General features: G+C 36.4%; 2 protein-coding genes across 5 annotated transcripts in view; one reads left to right on the forward strand and one right to left on the reverse strand.

Moving 5' to 3' along the window:
• Positions 1-463: 463 nt before the first annotated feature.
• LARP7 (La ribonucleoprotein 7, transcriptional regulator) lies at positions 464-20261 on the reverse strand. Of its 4 annotated transcripts, none has more exons than XM_032633262.1 (13): positions 20086-20261; positions 13885-14095; positions 13311-13411; positions 13155-13238; positions 12857-13021; positions 12685-12778; positions 12263-12613; positions 12035-12179; positions 10015-10166; positions 9099-9217; positions 5591-5750; positions 5252-5343; positions 464-1127 (listed from the first exon to the last, which is right to left on the reverse strand). In XM_032633262.1, the coding sequence occupies exons 2-13, from the start codon at positions 14084-14086 to the stop codon at positions 1047-1049; spliced, it is 1746 nt and encodes a 581-aa protein (XP_032489153.1). In that variant the 5' UTR covers positions 14087-14095; positions 20086-20261; the 3' UTR covers positions 464-1046. The 4 variants fall into 4 exon arrangements, with proteins under 4 accessions (XP_032489153.1, XP_032489154.1, XP_032489155.1 ...); XM_032633263.1 differs by lacking the exon at positions 20086-20261 and adding an exon at positions 19732-19842; XM_032633264.1 differs by lacking the exon at positions 20086-20261 and adding an exon at positions 19764-19782.
• Positions 20262-20475: 214 nt separating this feature from the next.
• ZGRF1 (zinc finger GRF-type containing 1) overlaps positions 20476-26099 on the forward strand; it is a 69236-nt gene continuing 63612 nt past the window's right edge. Inside the window, exons 1-3 of the mRNA XM_032633616.1 lie at positions 20476-20603; positions 23981-24068; positions 25194-25274. Of these exons, the coding sequence (XP_032489507.1) occupies positions 24048-24068; positions 25194-25274 (102 nt within the window). The 5' untranslated portion in view covers positions 20476-20603; positions 23981-24047. The remainder of the gene's footprint in view (positions 20604-23980; positions 24069-25193; positions 25275-26099) is intronic.

Raw genomic sequence — 26099 nt, forward strand, 5'->3', positions numbered from 1 at the left:
GCCCCAGCATACCTATTTTTGGTACTGATAAGCTGTTGCCATCCCAACCAATGATGCAGCCAATTTCCTCAAATTTCTGGCCCATAGGAATGAATAGATTCTTGATCCTTTGCTTCCCACAATGCATAGAAGGGACAGCCAAATTAGTCCTTCACTGCTGGACAAGGCTGATGGAACTAAAAATGGGTTTGTAGCCCAAGAAAATGAACACCAGGGCTGTCCAGAGTACTTTCCTGATACCTGGTGAGAGATTAAGATGCCAGTCACGTACATGCCCTTCAGGTTCAGTTCTGGGAAGGCCTTCAACATATCATTCTGTGATTTTCCCGAATAAAATGACAGACTTCGGTTATGCCTAAGGCTGATTCCTAGATTTTTTTTTTTTTTTCTGTGTTCACAGCATCTGGTACATTTTATTTTGTCTAACCAAAATAAAATGTTTATTAGCTTCATTTATGAAAACAAACTCACTTAACATTTTAATTGGAAACAGTTCATATGGTCTGTTCAGTGGAAGCTCAGATAGGCAAAGTGCAATAAGCAGAATGAAATATCACACATACGTCTCTGCATAAATCAACATGAAAAAGTATTTAAGATGTTTCAAATGGAAAAAGCAAGCTTCAAAATAATAACTACAGGGAGAGTTCTCTGTTAAACATTATTTCCTAAACTATTTATTTATGTAGTACTATTATTTTTGCAAAAATGTTTTGTAATACAAAACAGCAAAATTAATGATAATGTTTGGAAAAAAATATAATGTTCAAAACACATTTATTTTCTAAATCACTTTGAGGTTAATTTATATCAGATAATTTCAACAAATACAATGTTTAATGAAAAAACTGTGGTATACAGTGTAATTGTCTCTGGACAAACGTCTTGTTTACAAGTTAAGGAACAAAACTATTTCTTTTAATTAAATGTAGGTTTTAGAAAAACATTCATTACACATTACTACCGTAAAAAAAAAAAAAAAAGAATTCCCTAAGAATAGCTCTAGCATCCAGTGAAATCTTAAGAGGTGAACCAAAATGGTTTTTTCAATCATATTCAGAAAATCTAATGTGTTTACTTGCTTGTTGAGTCTTTTCGAGTCTGATCTTTTCGGCTTTGGTGATTAACTACAGAGAAAGAAATCAGAAATTAGAATGTACTGGATACGTAGAAAGAGAAAGATAATTATGACTAGAAAAATCTCATAACAATTAGCTTGAATAAAACTTCTTAAGGGCTTCCCTGGTGGCGCAGTGGTTGAGAGTCTGCCTGCCAATGCAGGGGACACAGGTTCGTGCCCCGGTCCGGGAAGATCCCACATGCCGTGGAGCAGCTGGGCCCGTGAGCCATGGCCGCTGAGCCTGCATGTCCGGAGCCTGTGCTCCACAACGGGAGAGGCCACAACAGTGAGAGGCCCGGGTACCGTAAAAAAAAAAAAAAAAAAAAAAAAAAACTTCTTAAAAAGGGGAAGAAGAAAACAAATGAGATAATTAAGCTTACATCAAATCAGTTACAGAGAGAAGTGTCTAGATTATGGCTTATTAAATAGATATTAAATCTTTGAATTACCTAAGATCCTCTCATTTTAGTTCCAGATTACTAAAAAAATTTTCAATTAAAAATAATCATTCCACCAACAAGGACCTACTATAAAGCACAGGGAACACTCCTCAATATTCTGTAATAAACTAATGGGAAAAGAATTTGAAAAAAGAATAGATACATGTATATGTATAACTGAATCACTTTGCTCTACACCTGAAAGTAACACAACATTGTTAATCAATTATGCTACAATATAAAATTACAAAAAAAAAACATTCCATGCTGGTAATTTTTTTGACATTTAGGAGGCTTAAGGACCAACATTTGTTGTTTCATAGCCCTTTGGGTTTGAGTATTAATTATCAAGACACTTCTTAAATGATGTGTGGTCTTTAATAATTATATTGTGCTTGAAAATTTATATATTATTTGAATGAGACAGCATACTTTGGGCTGAGTGCTACACAAAGGTTTGCTTACAAATTTAAAAAATATTCCAAATAAGAAACTGCTATTAAGAGTACTTATTAATTACACTCTTACATAAATACTTGAAAATTTTAAAGAAAGCAAATGAAATTATGTGGAATGCAGAAGAACATTTAAAATATCCATATATTCCAGAAGATTTCTTGATAAAAAAACTTAAGGTATCTTATTTAGCTTTGGAGGAAATGAAAATTTTATTCTCTTGAAAACACAGATTCTAATGAGTATTCATTAAAATAGTTTATTTAAACTGGTGATAAGTGGCCACTGGCAGGAAATCACTTTCAGATTAAAGTAAAAGCCTTTTTATCAGTGAAGTGAGTCAAAATGTAAGTGTTTAAAACTGTCACACCGATATGCTCTTCACAAATTTTATGAATTCCACCTATACCTGCTTAATATCTAACCATCAGTACTTTGTAAAGGAAAGAACATTTTGATAAAAACATTAAAAAAATTCAAATATGTTTTAAAAGCTAAAGAGAAATGAGAAAAACCTTACTGTGTCTCCAGTACCTGTTATCTAATTTTACCAGTGTGCTCAAAGTGATAGGGTACACTACAAAGATTTGGTCTGGGTAGAATGAATCAGACCCCTTTTGGCAGATCTTTCCTTCATCTTACTGATCTTTTGTCAGAGGTCTTAATTTAACTTATCTGTACTTGATTTTTATGGGTAAAAATATCATACATAGAAAATAAAATATTTCTACCAATTCTTTTCTCTTTTAATTCTGTGTAAACTGACCAGAGCTCAGGAAAGTGTCCCCAGTAGCCTTCTCCTCCACAATGTGAAAATAAGAACCAGGATTTTTTTTAGTGCTTTTTTTCACTCAATTATGGACCAAGTATAATGTTACTGTGGAAATGGTAGGCTGGCATGTCAGTGAGGTATTTATGCTATACTTTTGGCTGCTAATTTTTTCTAAAATACTTAATTTCCATTACTAACATGCTTGCTTCCAGTACTCCAGCTACACTGTCCTAGTCTCACAATCTCCTTTCAAGACCTCTGCACTTTCTTCTTTTTTTTTTAAAAATATTTTTATTTATAATTTTGGCTGTGTCGGTTCTTAGTTGCGGCACGCGGGCTTCTCTCTAGTTGTGGCATGTGGGTTTTTTTCTCTCTAGTTGTGGCATGCAGGCTCCACAGCGCATGGGCTCTGTAGTCTGTGGTACTTGGGCCCTCTAGTTGAGGCGGCGGGCTCAGTAGTTGTGGCACACCGGCTTAGTTGCCCCATGGCATGTGCGATCTTAGTTCTCCGACCAGGGATCAAACCCTTGTCCCCTGCATTGGAAGGCAGATTCTTTACCACTGGACCACCAGGGAAGTCCCAAGGCCTCTGCACTTTCTGTTGCCTCCTACTGGAAAGCTGTGCATCTAATTTTTTTTTTTGGCCGTACATGGGCCTCTCACTGTTGTGGCCTCTCCCGCTGCGAAGCACAGGCTCCGGACGTGCAGGCTCAGCAGCCATGGCTCACGGGCCTAGCCGCTCCGCGGCATCTGGGATCTTCCCAGACCAGGGCACGAACCCGTGTCCCCTGCATCGGCAGGTGGACTCTCAACCACTGCGCCACCAGGGAAGCCCTGTGCATCTAAATTTTCCTGACTTGCTTGCTCACTTCCCTAAGGTCTCCTCTACTGTCACCTTTGTAGATAGAACTTCCCAGACAATCTCATCTCATGTATCCCATTATACTTTTGAGTTTTCTGTACAGCACATGTCATCATCTGACTTATTAATATATTACCTCTAAGCCTCAACAAAGAAGGGGACTTTGTTACTCACAGCTATATACTCAGTTCCTAGAACAGTGGCTAACACAAACTGGCACCAAAAATATTAACTAAATGAATTAAGAAAGAAGTAAACTAAATTACAGTCTAACCCCCTCTCCTCTGAGAAGCTTCTCTGTGTGGTACCTTTTTTTCATTTCATGAAATGAGCAAACTAGTTACATCCATAGCTTTAGCTAGGAGTCTATACTTTCAGAGGTTTATCACACAAATCATGTGTATGATAAACCTGATGGTGTAACAGGTAAATGAGAACTCTCCCAATGATAGAACTACTCACTGCTTTCCAACCCAATTTATAAAATTCCCTAAGTCAGTGTTTATTTCCTTGTCTCAAATTTAATTTGTGGAGATGGAATTTTTCTGAAAAATAAACTTTCTGATTTCTAGTTTTAAAAATATATACAATTTAAATGAAATTTCACACCAATTAGAAGGATAAGCATTATTTAACAAAATGATTTCATTTCAGTTGTCAGTTCTGGATTAATGATTTTAACATTGAAATACTCTCAAGCAGGCTTTGAAATTAACACCTCATGAACCTGAAAGAGTCCTTAAGAAGGGAGGCCTCCCCATCTCAGCAAATTCAGTCCACATTCACAGAATTAACAAAGACCAGTAGAAAACCTCCTCCTAAATCATCTGAAATTCCAATGAATCCTAGGCTATCTAACGCTGATGAAAAAACTTAATTTTCCAATTAAAAAAAAAACAACAAAGAATTTTATAAATAGGACCCTAAAGCAACAAACCTAGAATACAGGAAGTATGACCTTTCAAGTGCTAATCAATCATAAAAGGATGTACGTACATCTTTCCGTATTTTACCGATTTTTACAATATACATTAAAAAATTTATACTAGTAATATTACTATTATTATGTGCACATAATAAGGCACAGTTATTATGTGCTCTATTTTATTCTAAGCACTTTAAGATGTTCTAACCTTTACATGTACAATAATGTTTTAAAAGAATAAACTAGACAGCTTACTAGCAACAATAAATATCTGATAAATTTAGTGTCATTTAAAATAAAATTATTGAAAGAGAGGCTTGCTTTAAATTATTTAATGTACTTATTTAAGTTTGTTTCTTTCACTTGTCAGCTAGCCTAGAGAAAAAGGAATAAAGCTTACCATTGCTACAGGGAATGTTATGCATAGTCTCTCAATCTTATCTGTGGAGGCTCATATTTTTAAAAAGTACAATCTAAATACATTGTGTTTTTTACCATTAAGACAATCTTTAAATAATCATTCACCACAAAGCCATAAATGAAAGCAGCCAGAAATTTAAATTACATCACTATTTTCTTTTTTAAAAAAGATAAACTTATGTACCCTTGTGTGGAAAATAATTCTAATTTCGTATATTTCAAAATCTAGAGAAATAAAAAAAACAAATATGATTACCTTCTCAGTGCCTCTTTTCTTTTCACGAGGCTGATTAAGTTTGGCCTGCCTATCTACCAAAATCTTCTGCCAATACCTCTGTTCATGGTCACCTTAAAAAAAACAGAACAAAAAACCCCACGAAAATGCTGATCATAAGGATACAGATGAAGAAACATATTCAAGGCTTTATATTGTCAACAACCGAACCGGAATAGTCTCATTTTATTAATGCTACTTTATGCATATTATAGTACCAAAAAAACCCAACAACGTAGTTTCATTAGCCAAACTCAGAAATTATAAAATAATCACCCCACAATAAGAATTGTTGAAAAAGAATGTTCTATAAAGTTTTACCAGAAAGAATCTCTAGTTTCCAGCAGTGTTTCTTTTTAATTTCCGTATATGCATTTATTACTGCTTGAGCATCCTCAGGAGTTTTAAATCTAGCATGGCATTCTGTATCTCCTTCCAGCAAATCAACATAAACAACTTCTGAGATTACTGCCAAAGTATCCTGCGTTAGAGTTTAGAAAGGCTTAAAGTAAATAACAAAAATGTTTCAATATAATTCTAAAATTATTCCAATGGCTGTACTGGAATCTATTATAAAATTGAGCCATATGTCATTTAAAATGAGGAGAAACTATCCTATATCAAACATTTCTTCTAAAATATATACAAATGGGGAATTTCCTGGAGGTCCAGTGGTTAGGACTCTGTGCTCTCTCTGCTGAGGGCCCAGGTTCAATCCCTGGTCGGAGAGCTAAGATCCCATAAGCCACACAGTGCCGCCAAAAACCAAAAAAAAAAAACAGAAAAAGAGAAAGAATAAAAGCCCCCAAAACGAATGCTCTTAAAAAGTGACTTGGACAAAGCTGAGAACCAATTTAACATCAACTCTAATAATAACTTTCCTTCCTTCAACGGCATCCTTAAAATCTTAACTGGCATGGGAATATTGCATAAGGAAAAGAGATTTGTAGAGCAGAATGTACAAATACAACTCCAAATTCAGAAGAAGGTTTCCAAGTCTGGGTGTAGTTAAAGAGTAAAATTAAAAACAAACAAAATCGAAAAGGGATGAAGGAAGGTGTGTTTCCACTTACCTGTACCAAATCACTTATGACTTAAAATATATGTAAACTTTTTATAACCACTTGTGAAAAACATTTCAAGGAACATACAAAGTAGTTCCCAAGTAGTCTATGGGACTACAGATAGTTCAAGAGCTTTTATTCTGTGATAAAAACACCTAAGCAACCTCTTCTAAACAAGTTGAGTCACACAGCAAGGAAAAGTTTTACCTATACGGCCTGCTGTGAGGGCAAATTAACAAGATTCCTGCATTCCTAGTCTTTTTTTTTTTTTCACAGCATGTTCTAGAGTGTACGCAATGCAATTATGCAGGAATGTTACACTAATTCTTAATTCATCAACTTCCATTCATAAAGCTAAAAGAAATAACTGAAGGTTCCCAACTGGGGGAAAAAAGCCTTACCCACCTCACCTCCTTTAGTTTTAACCCAAAATTTCAAGGCACAACTAATTTAGATTACTTTTATTTATTTATTTTAAAACATTTATTATTTTCTTTGGCCCTGCCATGCAGCTTGTGGGATCTTAGTTCCCTGACTAGGGATTGAACCCGGGCCCTCGGCAGTGAGAGCGCGGAGTCCTAACTAGTGAATCGCCAGAGGATTCCCTAGATTACTTTTAGACATTGGATTTTTAAAGTATGAATTACAAAAAGAACTGAGCAATACCTGGAAATATATTTTCATAAGAAAAGTTTATAAAGTAGTAAAAACCTGTGCTTATGTACAAGCCAGGGACTATATCTTAATTCATCCCAACACTTAAAACACTGCCTATCACAAAATAGGCTCTTAATAAATGTATGCTAATTCAATGAAAAAAAAATTAAGAGAACTGGAGAGAAATATACCTGCTAATTCTTCCCATTTCTCTACCTAATCAGTATTAAATTTAGACACAAAGCAAGAAACTATGGTATGAAGTGATGAAATTTTAATGTGTTCATTGGTAGTAGTGAGAGTTTTATAATTGATTTATCAGACAGATTAGATTACTACAATTCAAAAGATATTTACTAAATATCCATTATAATGTCAGGCTAATCTCCGGATTTAAAACCCTTCTTAGAATGACAAATTAACCTGGTAATCACATGGGCAAGTCACAGACAGCAGTAACAATCCTAGCTCAGTTTTTGTTCCAGCAAAATGTAAGTAATTACTAACTTGGTTAATGCAGTTATTTTACGATTTTGGTGATCATAAATGAAGAATCTATAATTGACATAATTACCATTTAGATAATAAAAGCTATTTGATAAATATAATTAAACCTACGTCAGTCATTCCAAATAACAAACTTTGTGTAATTTTTCTGTTAAATCTTTTTCAATCTGACTAACCACAGCAGCGTTTACATCCTCAATTTTTTATCCTTCTTATTTGAAAGTCTATACTGTGACCAAACTTGAAATGCAAGCTGGTAATACCAATTTGGGATTGACCAGGTTTAATACTGTAATGAGAATCTAAATTTTGTGTTAGTGACAGCTACAGGATTTTAGGGGATAGGGTTTCAGATGAAGAGTGCTTACAGATGGTTACAATGAGCAACCTTAATGGTTATGCAAGTCAAAAAATGTGACTGCTAAGAGTCTATGCAAAAGCAAAACAATATACTACATGGTGCTGATGTCAGTATAAGAATTTTAAATATATTTGCTATGTTACAGAACATGTTATATAGTTTAAAAAGAAAGCGTCTTACCTAAATGGGTGACAAGGTTTAAAAGTAAATAAAATACGGTACTCTCACTCAAAGGAATATGTGAATAAGAAAGGAATATTGCTGTGCTGGTACAAAATGCTGTAGAAGATAACTTTATAAAGTGAAAAAAGACTAGTACCGTATGAATAGCAATTTAAAGTGTAAATTGTGTAGAAATAAAGATTTATTTGCATATGCATGTAAAATTTTTGGAGCTTTGGAAAATAGTTTACACTTTTCTGTAATTGTTTCAAATTTTTAAAATAATCAGCATGGATTAAAAATACCAAAAATTTTTAAAAATAAAAATTTTAAAGGCTCTTTTCTCCAAAAAAAACTGCCTTTCAGGAAAAAAATTTCTATTCCCAAGAGGATTCATTAAGACAAAAATAAACTAAGTCCATGGAAAGTGAAAAATATGCATATTAACCCTTTTATTCCAAAATCGTTCTGACTTGTTTTAAGTCACAAAATCTTTTAGGAATCTATTGAAAGCTAAGAGCTCTAATGAAAACAAATTACAAATTCTCTAGTTTGCTCCAAACCAGACAACGGCAGATAATTACAATTTTATTTTAAAAATAATTTCAAACCAACTCTAATGTTGATTAAATATTTTAAAAAGTTTTAGCACTAAGTATTTTCCTAAAATCTAGTTTCTCTAGGTTTTCCTGAAAACAGAGGAAGTCCCCTAAAAAATGAATACTGGAAAACATTTTACTTTATCTACCCTATTAGTTATAACTATAGTATGGTTTCCTCATCCAACTATACAACCACCATTAAGGGCACCAATAAAAATAAGTACAAATTGCACTTTTCCTATAAATGGATTAAACCATGTTCACTGTAAATTTGATCCAGTGAGGAATTTCAGTCTTTAGAATTAGCTTCAAGTCAAACTTAAGGGTTATTATGGAATCAAAACCAGTAATCAGTTTACCACAAGAGAACAAATTCTAATTTGATTTGCTTCATTTTCCACATTCAAAACACCTTCACATGGGGGAGTTTTTTAGAGGAAAGAGAAACAACTATCCTGGGGATACAAAAGCATTACCCTGACTTGTTTCCTGCCAGGTAAAGGCTCAGTGCTAATGATCTTCACAATCACACCACTCACAAACTGTGGTCCTTCTGTATTAACCTTCTCCTGGGGACCACCCTCTTCACTGTCTGCTGTTTGAAAAGAAGAAGACCAGAAATAAATCTCTTACACTTAATAATTTAACCCTTAGGAGGCCCACTTTAGAATAACAATAATGATTTCTCAGCATGATTTAAATAATTAATTTAAATTTACTCATAAAGTCATTATGTTGTAAGTTATACTATTTATTGCAGATCACCATGAAGTAAAATACAAAAACCTTTATTATTGTAAATGCAAACTTTTACCATTAGAAGAGCACTTGTAAAACCTTAAAAAAAAAAAAAAGCTCCTTTTCAATGAACCAAGTAACAAAGTGCTTTACTCAGTGAAGAAATAAACAGGCATAGGATAATATATAAGAATATTGTATATAAATTACAATTCAAATGTGAAATTTATATTTTCAACTTACTGGAATTTAAAATATATCCTAATATTGAAGATTTCACAAAAATCTTGTTTTAATTTGTTCCTGCTTGTGGTTAATACCAAGGAATAACATGTCAGGTGAGAAATTATCAGCTTTGTTTCTAAAAACCTGCTCAACTCAAACTAGGCACTCATTATTAAATTTGATTAATAATGAAAACTGTAGAGAAAACTTATATGATTAAAAAAGATTCTGTTTAAAATGAACCCTTCAAATATTCTTATGTTAAGAATAAATCACACGTCTGGACAACTTGACAAATCAGTAATTTTTCTAATAACAACCATTGTATAATCAAGTTTTTAAAACTAAAGTTGATCATGTAATAACTCAGAAAGTACATTTAGTGTAAGTACAATATAATGCTACAAAAACTATCATAGTGATGCTTACTTTTGTCATTTTTCATTTCGGACTTAGTAGGTACTCCATGGTTTGTTTCCATTTCTGACTCTAATTTTATCTGGGATATTGTTTTTTTTAAAGAAGCCATGCTAGCTTTTTGCAGTGCTAAATACTCTTTTTTCAAATCCAGCCATTGGGTCCTATAATGAAAAAACACTGTACTTTTAAAATAGTGACAATAGATCATTAAATAAAAAGTAAGTATCTAATACAGACATTCAGTGACTTACAATCACTCCTCCTCCCAACCTTTCTTTCTTTAAACACTTACATTCAAATTATTTCCTGGGCTCTAAGTCCATCTGGCAAACAAGCAAAGGGGAGTTCCCTTTGCCCCAACATTCAGATTAAATGTTTTATATTTGATGATTCAATTCTTGAGTATGTTTCAAATATTTGAATTGATGAAACTAAAAGTATTGAATTAATTAACTAGTAACATTTACTAGAAAAGTCAGTCAACTCTGGGGAAAAAATGAGAAATTAAAATTTAAAGATTTGTTAAACTGCTTCCAATTTGAGAGACAACATTCCTTAGTATTTACTTGAGTCAAAAGGAATTTCTAAGAAGAAAAAAACACCCCATGGAAGCAATTTATTTATTTACATACATTTAACGTGTAAGATGTTTCTTCAAACAGCTAGAGCTCCTCCAGATAGAAACACAATGCCTCGCCTGGCTCTGCAGGAGCACTCATTGTTACCCTAATCTATACCATCAAACAAGCAGATAGGGGATTTTTTTTTTTTTTTTAAAAGAGGAGAATATCTGTGGTAATGGTTTTAGCTGTTAACATTGACATCTGTATACTTCAAAAAAAAAAAAAGTATCCAGACCCACCCAGGACCATACATTCCCTGAGAGCTGATACATTAGAATAACAAAGGGCTCTTGTAATGATTCTCTGAGATAAAAAGGCAAAAGGAATTCAGGAGTTAAGAATAGTATAAATAGAAGTACCCAAAGTCCTTGCCTTTTAACCCTCCAAGAGGAAAACTGGATTCTTTGGAAAGTAATCCAGGAAGGTTAAGAAAACTCTCTTCTAAAAGGTATGCCATTTGCTTTCTTCTACTTATCTCTCACCCCTTGAGTAGATGGACTCCCTTTAACTTTAACATGGAAGTACTTTCTGTGACTTTTAAAATAGTAAGTGCTTCCATGTTTTAGTAGAAGTGAATCCAAATTATGCCTCCGGATTCGAGATATCAACCTTTCTAATTTACAGAAGCCAAGGGGATCCCCTTTGCTTTAACATGGGGGTACCTGCTGTGTAAAACAAAAGTAAGTGCTTCCATGTTTCAGTGGAGGTGTCCCCAAACCGACACTTTCAAGGATTCAGATCTATTTTTATAGGATAAGCTGTTGAAGCTGGCTACTAATGAAGCTCTGAAAATAATGAAAATACAGCATTGCTTGAAAGGGTAAAAATATATAATCCTTACAATGAAATTTTACTTAATTTAACTTAAGATATCTTTGTCGGACAGGTCCAAACTGACACGTTTGTTCTGATCCCAGATTATTTTCTAAATTTTCTTTACAGGTCAAAGGACATTCATGATTTTTATTTTTCTTCCCAAGACTGGGCTCCCCACCACTTAAACGTGGATGTACTTGCTTTGAAACTAAAAAAGTAAGTGCTTCCATGTTTTAGTGATGGTAAGTCTTCCTTTTTCATTTTAACTTCAAGAAAACTTCAGGAGTACTTAACTGAATGGCCGGTCTATGATACATTAAAGCTCTACTTCTAAATTTATTAAGGAACACCCTCTACTTTAACATGGAGGCACTTGCTGTGACTTGATAAAAAATAAGTGCTTCCATGTTTTAGTGTGGTGGTTCCTTTTTAAACCCCAATCGTATTAAAGCAACTTGTCTGCAGATCATGGCTTCAGGCCATTACTGTTGCTAATATGCAACTCTGTTCAATACAAATTGGAATTGCACTTTAGCAATGGTGATGGAGTGTGTCAAACGCCAACAATATAATTTGTACCGCTGACTTACTTTGATAGTACCCGTAATGGTATAACCTCTTCTCCCATTTTATGCCTCTCTTTATGCTTTTTCTTATGCTTTCTTTTTGCTTTCAAGAGGGATCCATCTTTTATATCTCCAGTGTCTTTTTCCTCTTCAGTAGAGACTTCTAATTCTAAATTAAAAAACAATAAAGACGTGAGTTAAGAAAAAAAGAAAACCTTATTTATCTAATCGTAAGCTTAAAGTTAGAAATACCTTTGTTTTCTTTACAAACTTCTGAAGCTTTTTTAATGTTGTCTTTCTGAGCCACTTTTTTAAGTTTTGATTTGGGAGTTAAGTAATCTGCATCTTCAGAGCTACTTCTCTTTCTCTTCCCTGTTTTGCCTAAAGGTAAGCTGGATACTTCAGTTCTTTCTCGTTTTTTCTTCTTCTTGGTGGGTGGTTTTTGGGGTTCAGTAACCTCTACTTCAGAGCCCTCAGATGTGGTCCTCGATCTTTTTTTACAGACGCTTTCCTTGCTTGGGTCCATATTTGACTCTTTGGTCTGGATACTACTGTCTTCTTTCTTCATTCGGCCTTTCTTCTTTTTTTTCTTTTTCTTTTCTTCTGTAACAATTTTTTTATTATTTATTATTTTACTTCAACTACATCTACTTTAAAAATATTTAATAACTCACCAGCTACTCTAAGGGCAGGAATGGGCTTGTTTTTCACTGTCTTGGGAAATACACCAGGTTTTCTTGGTGCTTCCTCTGGTGGGTTATTAAGAAACTGAAATGAAGTAAAATTTTGTTACTATTTAAAACAGTTGGTTATTTTCTTTTCCTTTGTTTTAGGTTCTGGACCTACCTCAATAGCTTTTGCTGCTTGTTCTTTTGTCTCAAATTCCACAAAGGCAAATCCCTTTGGATCTCCAGTAGACTTATAATGTGGTATACTTATATAAACAACATTGCCACATTTCCCAAATACTTTTTCAATCCAGCTGTGATTAACATTTTTGGGAAGTAATTCCTATGATAAATTAGAAGCAATATTAAATAAAATGTTAAATCTTAGAATAAAGTTTTACTTAACTGAATATTAAAATGTTTCTGTTGTTTTTTTGGGGACAACACTTCTGCGCTTTTCCAGAAAAATGGCTCACCACATACACAGTCCGCTCATCCTCATCCTTTGGTCTTTCACCCAGAGGCTTTTTTCTCCTGATTCTGGTGCCTTCTAAATCCAGCTTTAAAACAGTACATAAGGTTAATACACTAATACAATACTATGTGACATAATAAGTTGTAACAATTCTTACCTCTACAACAGCTGAATTTTTCAGTGCTCTGGCTATTAACTTTCCATCAGTGGTCAATTTTTTCATTTTGTTGAATGACACAAGAAGTGATATATCGACATCTAATGAAAACAAGTTAAAGTGAATAAATATAATTAAAAAGATAAACCGGCAGGATAAATGGTACTTGGGATGAATTAAATCTGCCCCTTAAGTTAGACACAGCCCTACTGGTCACGGTTATACATTCATAACAGAAAACTGATACAACTTCCCTTCAAAACTAGTCAAAGGTGTTTTGAAATGCAGACTAGGTAAAATGCCTTTCTGTCTGAATCCTGTATATACCTCTATGTATTCTCAAATAAACATGCGTGGTAAATGTTCATCTGCTTTTAACTTGCTAGAGGCCTAGTGAGTCTTTAACTGTAAAAATATAAAGGCTATAAAAAGTGGCCTACAATAGTTCTTGTAAAATTATACACATTACACAAGCGTGGTGGATTTGATGCTATATACACTACATTACATACACTATCTTAGAAGTAGATACACCTCTTAAAACTAGTTCAATTATACACTGAAGCAAACTTACATCCATCTCTAGATTTTTCTATCTGCTCTCGAAGAAATCTATCCTTGTGAAGATTTGCATCTCCAAACCAGAAGTCCACCTGCTTTGCAATATCTGCAAGCACCTGTTTTACCCGAGACCGTTTCTTTTTTTCTACTTCTTTTTTCTTTTCAGTGCTTTCCTCTTCCAGTGCTTTTTCTTGATTTCCACTTCCAGTTTCCATTCCTGTCAACTGGAAAAAGGTAAATATCAACTCAGTACAAGTAATTAGTAATACAGAAAAAATGTTTAGTTTAGCCTTTGTCTGAAGGGAAATGGACTCAAATTTGACTGCCAGAGAACCAACTTCAGGGGAACACTTTTCATTTTTCACATCAGCTGAGGAAACTTTCATTGGCCTTCTTGAGTGGTTTTTTTTTTTAGTTCTTTCTCGTTCACTTCTCATTTGGCCTTGTTTTTACTTTTAAAATAATTTACCTCCTATGTTACGGAGCACAGCTTCAGTATTTTATGTCTTAAACTGCAGAACCAGATTATCCTAGTATAATTTATGTCTACATTTATATCTTAAAGTATAACATTAGGAACTGAAACATTCTTCATTTTGAAAAACCTCAAAAGTTATTTGCATTTTAAAATACAACTTCTAATGAAATAAAAATTGATTCTTGATTTTTAAACATGTTAATTTGTTTACTAGAAGCAGAATTCAACTGACAAGTCACAGAATCCACCATCTCTTTTTCAGGTGACCTTCCTGTCCCAGTGTTTATTTCTTGGTCAGCAACTTTCAACCCCTTCATTCCTCAAGTCACTGTGCATGCCTCTTTGCTCCCTCCGCTCCAGCCATGCTGCTTTTCTAGCTGTAGCTACAACTCAACTGGCAAACTGAACTGAGGGATTTTTGAACTTGCTATTCTCTCTAAAATTATCCCCTAGATAACATGGCTTCCTTCCTCACTTGCTTAAGTCTTGTTCAAATGTCACTTCAGTGAGATCTCCCATAACCCTATTACTATACATTTGTTTATTCTTTATCCTTCCTAGAATGTAAGATTGATGAAATCAGATTTTTGTCTCTTTTGCTTACTGGTGAATCCCCAGTCCCTGGTACACAGTACTCATTCAAAAATTTGCTGAATGAATTGTGTCATCTTAGTTGAATCACTAAAGGTATGCACACAAAAATGAGTAGATGAGCAAAGGCTTAACATGAGGCCTGGGGTGATGCAGCCTTGCCTAAGAATAACGTCGGTCTCCCATAACATGGTTTTTTTGGAAACGGGAGCATTAAGACAAATGGGGAGAGTCATCTGTCTCCTCTGTCGCACTGGGTTGGGTGCTGCTATTAGCTGGTGTGCAGTCCTTAAGGCTGTGACCAGAATGACACAGTAGATTGGTGGGCAAAAGGGCTAAAGCTTTTACATATCAAGGTGACCCAAAACACCGTTTGCCTTTATCTGTGGAAGCCATACTTATCTACTGTAGATGGGGGGGCTGGGGGCAGGGGAAGCAGTGGATTTGAGTAAATGCTGGGGCTAGGACTCCAGATGAGATGAAGATTCTGTCCCTACTGTATCTTCTGCCTTGCATCCTTTAAAGCTCAGTAAACACAGTATTAGATTAAAGCCTATTTGTGTCTCCTGAGTCTGACTGTCAACTAGAATCTGTCACTGCAGCAGTGATGCTGCAGACAGTACCAGAAATAGTGTTTCAAAGTGACATCCAGTAAGAGAGTACAAAGCCATTAATGCATTTCACTTCAATCTCCAACTAAATGTGCATTCTCACCAAAGTCAATAGAAGAGTATTCTGGTATTTTTAGAATACGCTTCCGCTGATTGGCTAAGCACCAATTTTTTAAATATACAAGTAATTAAGTATTTACTTAGATGATGCTAGCATAACTAGCATATGGGGCTTCCCTGGTGGCGCAGTGGTTGAGAGTCCGCCTGCCGATGCAGGGGACACGGGTTCGTGCCCCGGACCAGGAGGATCCCACATGCCGCGGAGCGGCTGGGCCCGTGAGCCATGGCCGCTGAGCCTGCGCGTCCGGAGCCTGTGCTCCGCAACAGGAGAGGCCACAACAGTGAGAGGCCCTCGTAACGCAAAAAAAAAAAAAAAAAAAAAAAAAGGAGGAATATGTCAGAATTTATCATTAGAAAGACAATCAGATGTCATTCAGTGTTGCATAACCACAGTCCTCACCTCGCACTCCCACTCCAACCCATCCTGTCAGGCTTTCCTTTCCACCTTTCTAATGAAACTGAAAACAATTATCTCCGCTGTCTACCGGACCTCTCAGCAGCATCCGCAGTGGGTAACTCCCTCACTGAAAACATATTCTCCCTTTAGCTTCCAGGCGTCTTCTTCTCAATTTCCTTTTCTGGACCCTCCTACTCCGCTCTACCTTTACATGCTGCCTAGGATTGCATTCAGTCCTGAGCCCCCTTCTTATCTACACAGACCTCCTTTCAGAGGGCGTCTGGCTTGAAGCTCCTTGGCTCTATGCTGATGTTTCATAAATCTATCTTCTCCCTGACTTTTCCCATTAGCTCCCCATTCCAACATGGAACTGTCCATTTGACCTCTTCACTTGTTTATTTCTTGCATATCTCAAGCTTAAATTGGCAGAAATTGAACTCTAATTTTAACAAACCTATTTTTTGCCTAGTTTTCCCCACCTCAGAAAACACCAGAGACAAAATTGCTGAGAGGGCAAAAACACTGAAATCCTTCTTAATTCTTCTTTCCTCACACCCCACAGCCAATTCATTAGCATTTCTGTTAGCTCTACCTTTTCGAAATACATACTGAATATGAATCTTTCTCATTTCTTCCATCACAACCACCTGTTCCAAGCTATCACAGTGTCTTGCCTGAACTTCTGCAAACACATCCTAACATTTGCTTGCTTCTACTCTTCTTCCATTATCATCAATTTTCCAGATAGCAGCTGGAATAATCATTTAAATACGTAAATAAAATGTCAATCTCTTGAACAAAATCCTCCACAGGTTTCTTATCACACTCAGAATAGAATCCAAAACCCTTACTGTGGCCTACAGGCCCTATTCCATCTGGACTGGGGATCTCGCTCTAACTTCATCACTCGCAACTTCTTCCAGAGTGCTCATTCCAACCACAACACACCACCTTTCTGTTCCTTTTTAAACAAGCTAAGGCCATTCCCATCAAGGCTCCTGTTGCTCTCTAGCTTCCCTGCCACACCTGCAGGGATTACTTCCTTGTTCATTCAGGTCTCTGCAAATGTCACTTTCTCAAAGAGGCTTTCTATTTCACCCAATCTAAAATATCCCCTCCCAGCCAACCTTAACCCTACCCGCCCTCTCAGTCACCACTTTCTACACTTGTATCCTCTTATCCCTAACTGGAATTATAATTCTATTGCCTGTCTGCCTCACTAGAATATAAACACTATGAAGGTAGAGACTAAAAGGATCTAATAAACTGTAAAGTGTTAAGCATTTCAAGTTATTTTGTTAGGGGGTCAAATTTAGGGTATGACTGTCACTACAGCAGGGTCCAAGCTAACTTTCCCTTCTAAAAAAACTACAAATTATAGAGGGCAGACTACCAGCTCTCCACTTCTTTGCATCGTCAAAGCCACCATCTAAGGAAATAGCGGACAGAACTGCATAAGCACAGAAAGTCACAATTCTCCCAGAAATCAGACTTTTCCCATCATTCTCATATCTCAGCCCAGATACTCTCCTTCTTTCCTTCTCCTAAAGAATTTTTTGTGGCTTGGAGAATTAAGTTCAGAAAATCTTGCCTAGTGTGAATAACACTCATCTGCAAATTTTAATCTTAAAAATATATTCTAAAATTAAAAAAATATATATATATTCTATAGATAATCAAATATACCTTCACTTTAGGGGAAGACATGAATTAAACAGGAAATAACAAGCTATGGTACAAGTTAGTTTCCCTACACAATGGGTGCAGAAGATCAGGAAGTTACATGGCAGTATTTTTGTTACAATTTTGATCTTCAGTTTACTTTCTCAATGTCCTATGATAACAAATATGTGTGTTGTCATTCCATACATTCAAAATCAAACTTATTATCTTTCCTACCCATGACTGTTCTTCTCACCATCCTCATTTTATTTAAGGATGACATATTCCATTTAGTTAACCAATCAAGCTATTTACTAGCTGTATGGATTTTGACCAAGTTACCTTTCCGTGGTCTATAAAATGTGAATAAAAATTATACCTCCATAATAGAGTTGTAAGAATTAATCAAAATAAATAAACCACTTCCCATTGCTGCTATATAGCACACACTCAATAATATGTAAGCATTATTATTTATTATCATTTACCAATCTGTTATTAAGTACTACCAATTCAACCTTTGGAATGGCCCTTATCTCCATCCAGTGTTTTCCACAACTACTATCACAACAGTATGGAACTAGTTTATAAATTGTTCTAGAAGTCATCCATCTTTCACAGAAGCTGTGTAACTTGTCTAAAACACAGATCTAATTTTCTGACTCTGACATTAAAACTTCCAACATTAGAAACTCCTCAGCACCTTCTAGTAACATAATCTGTAGTTTTAAAAAATTGTTAAATGAATGAACTGGTTTCATGGGCTTTAAACAAATAAAAGTTACCGTGTAACAATGTCAGTTACTTTACATACGTTGTTTTAAATCCTCATAATCCCTCTAGGTTCTTTTAACTTCTTTTTACAAAGGCTCAAAGATTAAGTGACTTGGCTAAAGCTAGCTGGGTAAGTAAGCTCAGGTATGCTTGACTCCCACACTGCCTACTTTTTAGTAGACCTTCTTGCAACCTGTTACCATGTGCTCTATGTTCTGACTCAGAAATCCTTAATCTGAAGTCCCTGGAATTTGCGATGGATTTCAAGAATTCTTGTGAATCCCATGAAATTTTCAAAAGATAAATTTTAAAGAAAAGGTGAAATCATGACTCTTCTACAAATATAAAATGATCACATGTCAAAGATTTTATTTAAGCAATTAACTAGGGAACTAGCCAAGTGTTAAAAACCAGGAGTTTTTAACTCCTGGTTAAAAGGAGTTACTCAAAAACTCCTTTTCAAAGGAGAACTCAAAAATTAGACAAGTACAAGCAATCAGGAATGTTGACATGAATTTGTTAAAATAGATTGCAATACTAATCAAGGCAATAATTGCAAGAATGATTTCCATTATTGTTTTCTACAACTTACACAATTGTAAAATAGCTCAATGACGATGAAAGGCAGAGATAACCTGGAACAGTGAGCTAGACAAGACACCACATATATGTGTGTGTGAATATATATATATATATATATATATATATATATATATATATACACACACACATATATTATGGGCCATTTCAACGTCTTCCACAATTTTTCTTAGAAAAATTTGTAGCAAAATGTTTTCACATGTACATGCATTTTCCTGGGAGGCTCATCCATAGCTTTAAAATCATGTTTTAAAAGGAAATGGTGTGCCCAAAAGGTTAAGAACCATTGTTCTAGTCACAGCTGACTATTCAGCAGTACCCACTTTCTTGTCTCTTGGGCCTTCACTTTAAATGAGTCTTCTCGTCTTCCTTGCCTTATAAACTTCTATACAATTTTCAAGGCCCAGGTTAAATGGTATCTTACTCTTTCTAGCCTTCCACTACCACGTCTCCCGTAATCAACTGCCTCCTCATCTGTTTTCTCTTAAGTAAGTTTATTAACGTACTCGGTACACTATTTAACGCTTATTATTTGTTCCTTCCATAACTGGATTTTCAGCTCTCTGAATGACAAGGACTAAAGTTCTGAGAAAGAAAATGACTTAATTTTAAAATACAAGTCCTCACATTCGTTATCTTTTAGCCAGCAAAACTCGAACCTGTGAAGTAAAGCAATTTCACTTTCGACTACTGCCTCTCTCGGTACCCGTCCTTCCGGCACGGACGCCGCCAAACGCTGGACGGCCCCGAACCTTCCAACACCGGACAACACGCGCCCCCAATCACTGAAAATTGGGAACTACAAGGGCTGCCGGAGGACTTTTGCGCGTGCGCACAGAGCACTACGACGAGCAAACTGACGGTTGATGGGAGGGGGCGGGGTGAGAAGGACAGATGTTAGAATGGGCTGCATAAAAAAGGACTGAGAGAAATTCAGACCTCACCTAACCTGGGCGACCCTATAATCCACTTAGAACTTACTCCGTCCAACTCCCAAAATACAGGGCCAGAGACTGCGTCCTCCAGTTCTTCCCGTCTCCCGATCCTTAAAGTCGTAGTTGTTTTCGCGTCATAGGAGGAGCGACAGCGTTCTTCCGTACGCCTCGGAAAAGACAGGCCCAGCGACTGTGCGATTGTCGTTTACGTCACAGGCGTGGGCTGCCTCAGCGTGCGGGGCGGGGCATCGGAGAAGGCGGCCGCTGCGGAGGCTCGCAGACGATGAAGAATTTGATTGGCAGTTTGAAAACGGCGGTTTTCGCCGGGGCGGTTTGGGCGGGCTAAATATTGGAGATTGATCTGGTGTGGTCGCGAGTGGATGACGTCACGGCTTTTCGCGGGAGACGTTCGAAAATGTATTTCGTGCAATAGACGGGTGAAGTGAACTGTTTCACGGGGTTTCCGGGGAGTAAGGAGGGTTAGGCTGGAGTTTTGAGCGAGAGGTGGTGTCACTGATTTTGGCGCGACTGGACGAAGGAATTTGCTCCGCCAGAAGCGGACCGGTAAGGAAGCCGTGTGGAACCAGGATTGGATCACAGGGTTCTCGGACAACTTGTAAGAACTGGTGTCTCCATCGCCTTTCCCAGCCCTTACTTTGCAGTTCCCACATACGTGTGAGAACCAGAGATGGTTTTGCTCTTTGTTTTGGGGACTGACAAAGGGTCAATTCTCCACTGTCATTTGGTTACACAGGATCATGGTAATTAAACTTTGGCAAATGAAATGTGAGCGTCTTTTGGTTATCTGGACTGGATGCTTTCTTAATAAGCTATCGGGTTCGTGACTCTTAAATCTCTGAATCATTTAGGGATTCGAAAGATCCTGCTTGTTCCAAAACAAAAGAACCAAAAACATCTCGTCGTACTTAACAGAAAACATCTCATTTTAGTGATAACACAGAATTTTATACATAAATCTATAAAGCAGCACAATAATGTATGTGTGAAGATATGTATGTATTTCTGTACTTAAGTATCACAGAACAGCTAGGGTCTCCATGCCAAAAACTTATTTGCACATTAAGGTTTCACCCACTAGAGGTGGGTCAACACTTGAATTGTTTTAGAGATATGGGTAGATGAATACTTTCAGAAAGCTTTTTATCTTTGCACCTCACTGAAATATATGATGCTTTTCGCTAAAAACGTTTTTCCTGTTTAATGGTAAGAAAGGGGTGTTGACTCACCTTTGAATGTGGGAATTAGGGCTTCTAAATATTTTAAGATCCAGTTAGTCTTTTTTTTCGATGTCTAGTCCTATAAACTAACTTACCACATATATGAGTTTGGACCTTCTCAGTTCCTTTTAAATTTTAAACAAGTAATATTTCTAATTTAGGAAAACAATGGGAAATTTTATTTTGCAGTTTGTAAATGGCATATAAGCAATCCTAAATTAGTAAATACTGGATTTCTAATATGTAAATTGTGATGGTAATAACTACTTTTCAGGATTATGAGATGATAAATATTATATGTAAGGTATCTAGTCCCATTCCTGCCTGATACAGTAGGCGTTCAACAAATAGTCACATAATGTAGTTTTTGTGAATATGAGCACCAGAGTTTAGACTACTTAATTTTGAATTCTGAGTCTGCCATTTATTTACTTCATGATCTTAGGCAGATTACATACCTATTATGCACTTCAGTTTCCTTTTTTGTAAAATGAATATAAAAAATAGTATCTATACCATAAGGTGTGAACATTTAAAGCATTTTAACAGTGTCTAGCATATAATTGCACTGAGTAAATAATAGCTGTTATTAAAGGGGCTTAATGTTAACACCTGCCGCATGCCAGGCATTGTTTTGACACCATGTAGTCTTACCTACATATATAGGATGTCTTAACCCATTCAGTGGCTAGAAGCAAGTTGCTATAAAAGCAGCAGTGAATGATGTATTTCTCTGGACCTCTCTGTTATCTTCTTGGCATTCATTGGACATCTAGCAATCCCGTGGGCTGCAGGGGAGGGATATCGGATATGGGAGTTATATTTCTGAATCGTAGTGCCTCTGTAGGTCTGGGTCCTGTCCTGTGCACTGTGTCGTGGGGCAAGTATTCACATCTCATTTGCGTACCCCTTGCGACACCCTTTCTCCATTTGGCAGCCAGAGCAATCTTTGTAAAACCCAAGTCACATTATGTAATCTTATTCTTAAAATCCTGCCTTGGCCTCCTACTGTCTTTATAGAAAGTCCAGACAACTTAGCATAAAACAGAAGGCCCCTTGAATCCTGTTATTGCTCACTTTTTCAGTGTTATCTCTCACAACTCACTATCTTACACTTGATTGTACTAGAGTTCCTTGATTATGCTTTGCTGTGTCTTCCACAGGGTTTTGGACATGTTGATTCCTATTTGGAAATACCTTCCCTGGCATTTTTCCTTGGTTAATGATTATTTCAGTTTACAGCTTAGATATTATGTCTTTCAGGGAACCTTGTTTCATGCCCTAAACCGAGTTGGGTGCCCCTCCTGTGCTTATTCCTGCCACATTTTATTGTAATTACCGTTTATTACCCTGCTATACTGAAAATTCCTTGAGACTAGGAATAGTATTGTGTTCAATTTAGTATCTCGGCCTAGCACAATGTCTGGCACGCAGTAAGTACAAATATATGTGATTTATAAATAATATGTAGGTGGCCTGTTTTTATATATATTATATGTATATAGGATGAATTTAATCCAGAATTGCAAATTATAGCTTTATTGAATCCGTCTGGGTTTCAAATTTGAGCATGTATCACTAAAACCTGCAGGGCTTGTTAAATTACAGGCCATCCAGCCCCAACCCCAGACTTTATAATTTAATAGGTCAAGACCCAAAAATTTGAATTTCTAACTTGTTCCCATGTGATGCTAATGCTGTTGGCCCAGGGACCTAAGGCAGTGGTTAAAAATAACTTTCTTGGGGTTTCCTTGGTGGCGCAGTGGTTGAGAGTCCGCCTGCCGATGCAGGGGACACAGGTTCGTGCCCCGGTCCGGGAAGATCCCACATAACGCGGAGGGACTGGGCCCGTGAGCCATGGCCGCTGAGCCTGCGCGTCCGGAGCCTGTGCTCCGCAACCGGAGAGGCCACAACAGTGAGAGGCCCGCGTACCGCCAAAAAAAATAATAATGATAATAATTTTCTTTGGCATCTCTACTTACTTCTTCAATTCACCCTCAGATTTTAGATTTCCAAATTTGTCCACAGTAATAATTTTATCCAATAGCGTAGGATAACTACAGTACTCACTGCAATGATATTGGAAAGGTTTTTCCTTGGAGAGGTATTATAATGTATATTTGGTCTTAGATACTGTGTGATATTGACTTTAAAATGTAAAATGAAAAATTGGAAATGCAAGAGGGCCATCTTGTGGTGATCGTAGCAACTCAGAAAGTTTTAAAAATTGAAGCTTTTTCTGTAAAGAATCAAGCTTGGGGGGAAGGGAAGAATCATATTTTCTGATACATATTATGGCAGCTGGAAAAATGTTTGCAGCCTACTAATTATTTTATATATTTTACTTGATTTTCTCTTTACTTGGCAAATTCTTTTTCCACGGTGTAGTGTCTCTATTCTATCGTGTCCTCAGTGGCAGATAATTTGATTACACCTGTGGGTTTTTTTTTTGGCCGTGCTACATGGCTTGTGGGATCTTAGTTCCCTGACCAGGGATTGAACCCGGGTCCTCGTCAGTGAAAGCGTGGAGTCCTAACCAGTGGAGCGTCAGGGAATTCCCTATACCTGTGTTTGCCTTGATAGTTACGTAGTCTCAGGACGCTTAGATGCCTCTCTCTGGTCAAGAGATTGTGGGGGAAAAATTGTATTTGATACTTACTCTGTTCATCAGGGTTGAATATTCTTTGTCATTTTTCATTTTAGGTGATATAAATTGTTGAATGACCACTGATTATTTTCTGGACCTGACTATATAATTTCAGAAGAAACAATGGAAAGCCAAGAATTTATTGTAAGTCTTACCAGTTTTCACTATTTCCTTTTTTCTTCCTTCTTTCCATGTTTCACAAATGTCTTGCCAGATTTAGCAAAAAAACCTAAAATAAATTAAAAAAAAACAAAAACCCAAACCTAAAAGAAGGACACTCAGTTAAATTTGAATTTCAGATAAACAGTGAATAATTTTTTAGTATAAGTATGTATGTCCCAAATATTGCCCTATATTGTGTCTGGCAACCCTACACATTGGTTATACAAAATCCTTTGGAACAAATTCTTTGGAAGTTTGGGACCAGGAAATAATTTCTTTCTCTTGAAGGACTGGCATGCCTCTTCTAGATTAGTGGTTGTTAACCTGTTTGGTCTAAGGACCCTTTTATACTCTTAAAAATTATTGAGGACCCCAAAGAATTTTTGATTATGGGCCTTATATCTAGTGCTGTCTTTCATATTAGAAATTATAATGGAAATTTTTAAAATGTTTATTAATTCATTAAAAATAATAAGCCCATTACATTTAACATAGATTACATTTTTAATGAAAAGTTTATGGTCCAATAACAACAGAAACGTAAAGAGTAGCAGTGCTGTGCATTTTTTGCAAATCCCTTTAATATTTGACTTAATAGAAGCAGTTAGATTCTCAGATCTGCTTCTGCATTCATTCGGAAATTGAATCTTGCAATATTGCATATATATAACCTTGGGAGCTTCTACTAAGTACATGACCAAAGGAGTGAGATTGAGATACATACAACATCATGAAAATAGTTCTGACTTCACAGACCCCTGAAAAAGTCTTGAGGGGGACACCTCTAGGAGTCTCTGTACTCCTGGACTTTGAGAACTGTACAATTTTTTCCATCCCACAAATGACTAGGAAGCTCAAAATAGTTTTTGTTGCTCAGTTAACTTTTCAGTTTCTTCCTTAGGTTTTACCTCTCCTTTCTCCCCTCCCTTGCCTTTTGCTACCAGGTATTTTTTGTTGTTGGTGTTTGTTGTTATTGTTATATCTGTGCTTTTATTTTGATAAAAGATGTCTTCAATATTTTTTGTAGGTAGGAAGGGTATAAAAATATATAACATTTAATACATGTAAATAGAAACCATTTCTTTCCTTTGTACTTTTGGAAATAAGGTACTATATACTCATCAAAAGATGAAGAAGTCAAAAGTGTGGCAAGATGGAATTCTGAAGATCACTCACTTAGGAAACAAAGTAAGTGCATAGCAGTTGACTACAGAGTCTAAGAGTTGGGTTCTTGCCTTTTGATTGAATATTAAGAAAACTCTGTAGATGATAAAATCTTAGATATGTCCATAAGCTGATGTGATATGAAAACAGAAGTTGTCAAATGATTCCCATACCACAGTGATTCATTTGTGCATTATAAAAGTTCAGTTAATACTATTTAATTGGGCTTCCCTGGTGGCACAGTGGTTGAGGGTCCGCCTGCCGATGCAGGGGACGCGGGTTCGTGCCCCAGTCTGGGAGGATCCTACATGCCATGGAGCGGCTGGGCCCGTGAGCCATGTCCGCTGAGCCTGCGCGTCTGGAGCCTGTGCTCCGCAGCGGGAGAGGCCACAACAGTGAGAGGCCCGCGTACCGCAAAAAAAAAAAAAAAAAAAACTATTTAATTTCTTCTGATTTTTTTAAAATTAGATTTTCTATGAAACTTTTCAGGAATTTTAGCACACTTTTTTCTTTTGTTTTTTTAAATTTGTTTGTTTATTTATTTATTTATAGCTGTGTTGGGTCTTTGTTGCTGCGTGTGGGCTTTCTCTAATTGCGTTGAGCGGGGTGGGGGGCTACTCTTCACTGCAGTGTGTGGGCTTCTTACTGCAGTGGCTTCTCTTGTTGTGGAGCATGGGCTCTAGGCACACGGGCTTCAGTAGTTGTGGTACGTGGGCTCAGTAGTTGTGGTTCACGGGCTCTAGAATGTGCAGACTCAGTAGTTGTGGCACACAGTCTTAGTTGCTCTGTGCCATGTGGGATCTTCCTGGACCAGGGCTTGAACCCATGTACCCTGCATTGGCAGGCGGA

Source organism: Phocoena sinus, chromosome 5, assembly GCF_008692025.1.
Source record: "Phocoena sinus isolate mPhoSin1 chromosome 5, mPhoSin1.pri, whole genome shotgun sequence".
NCBI classification, from domain to species: Eukaryota; Metazoa; Chordata; class Mammalia; order Artiodactyla; family Phocoenidae; genus Phocoena; species Phocoena sinus.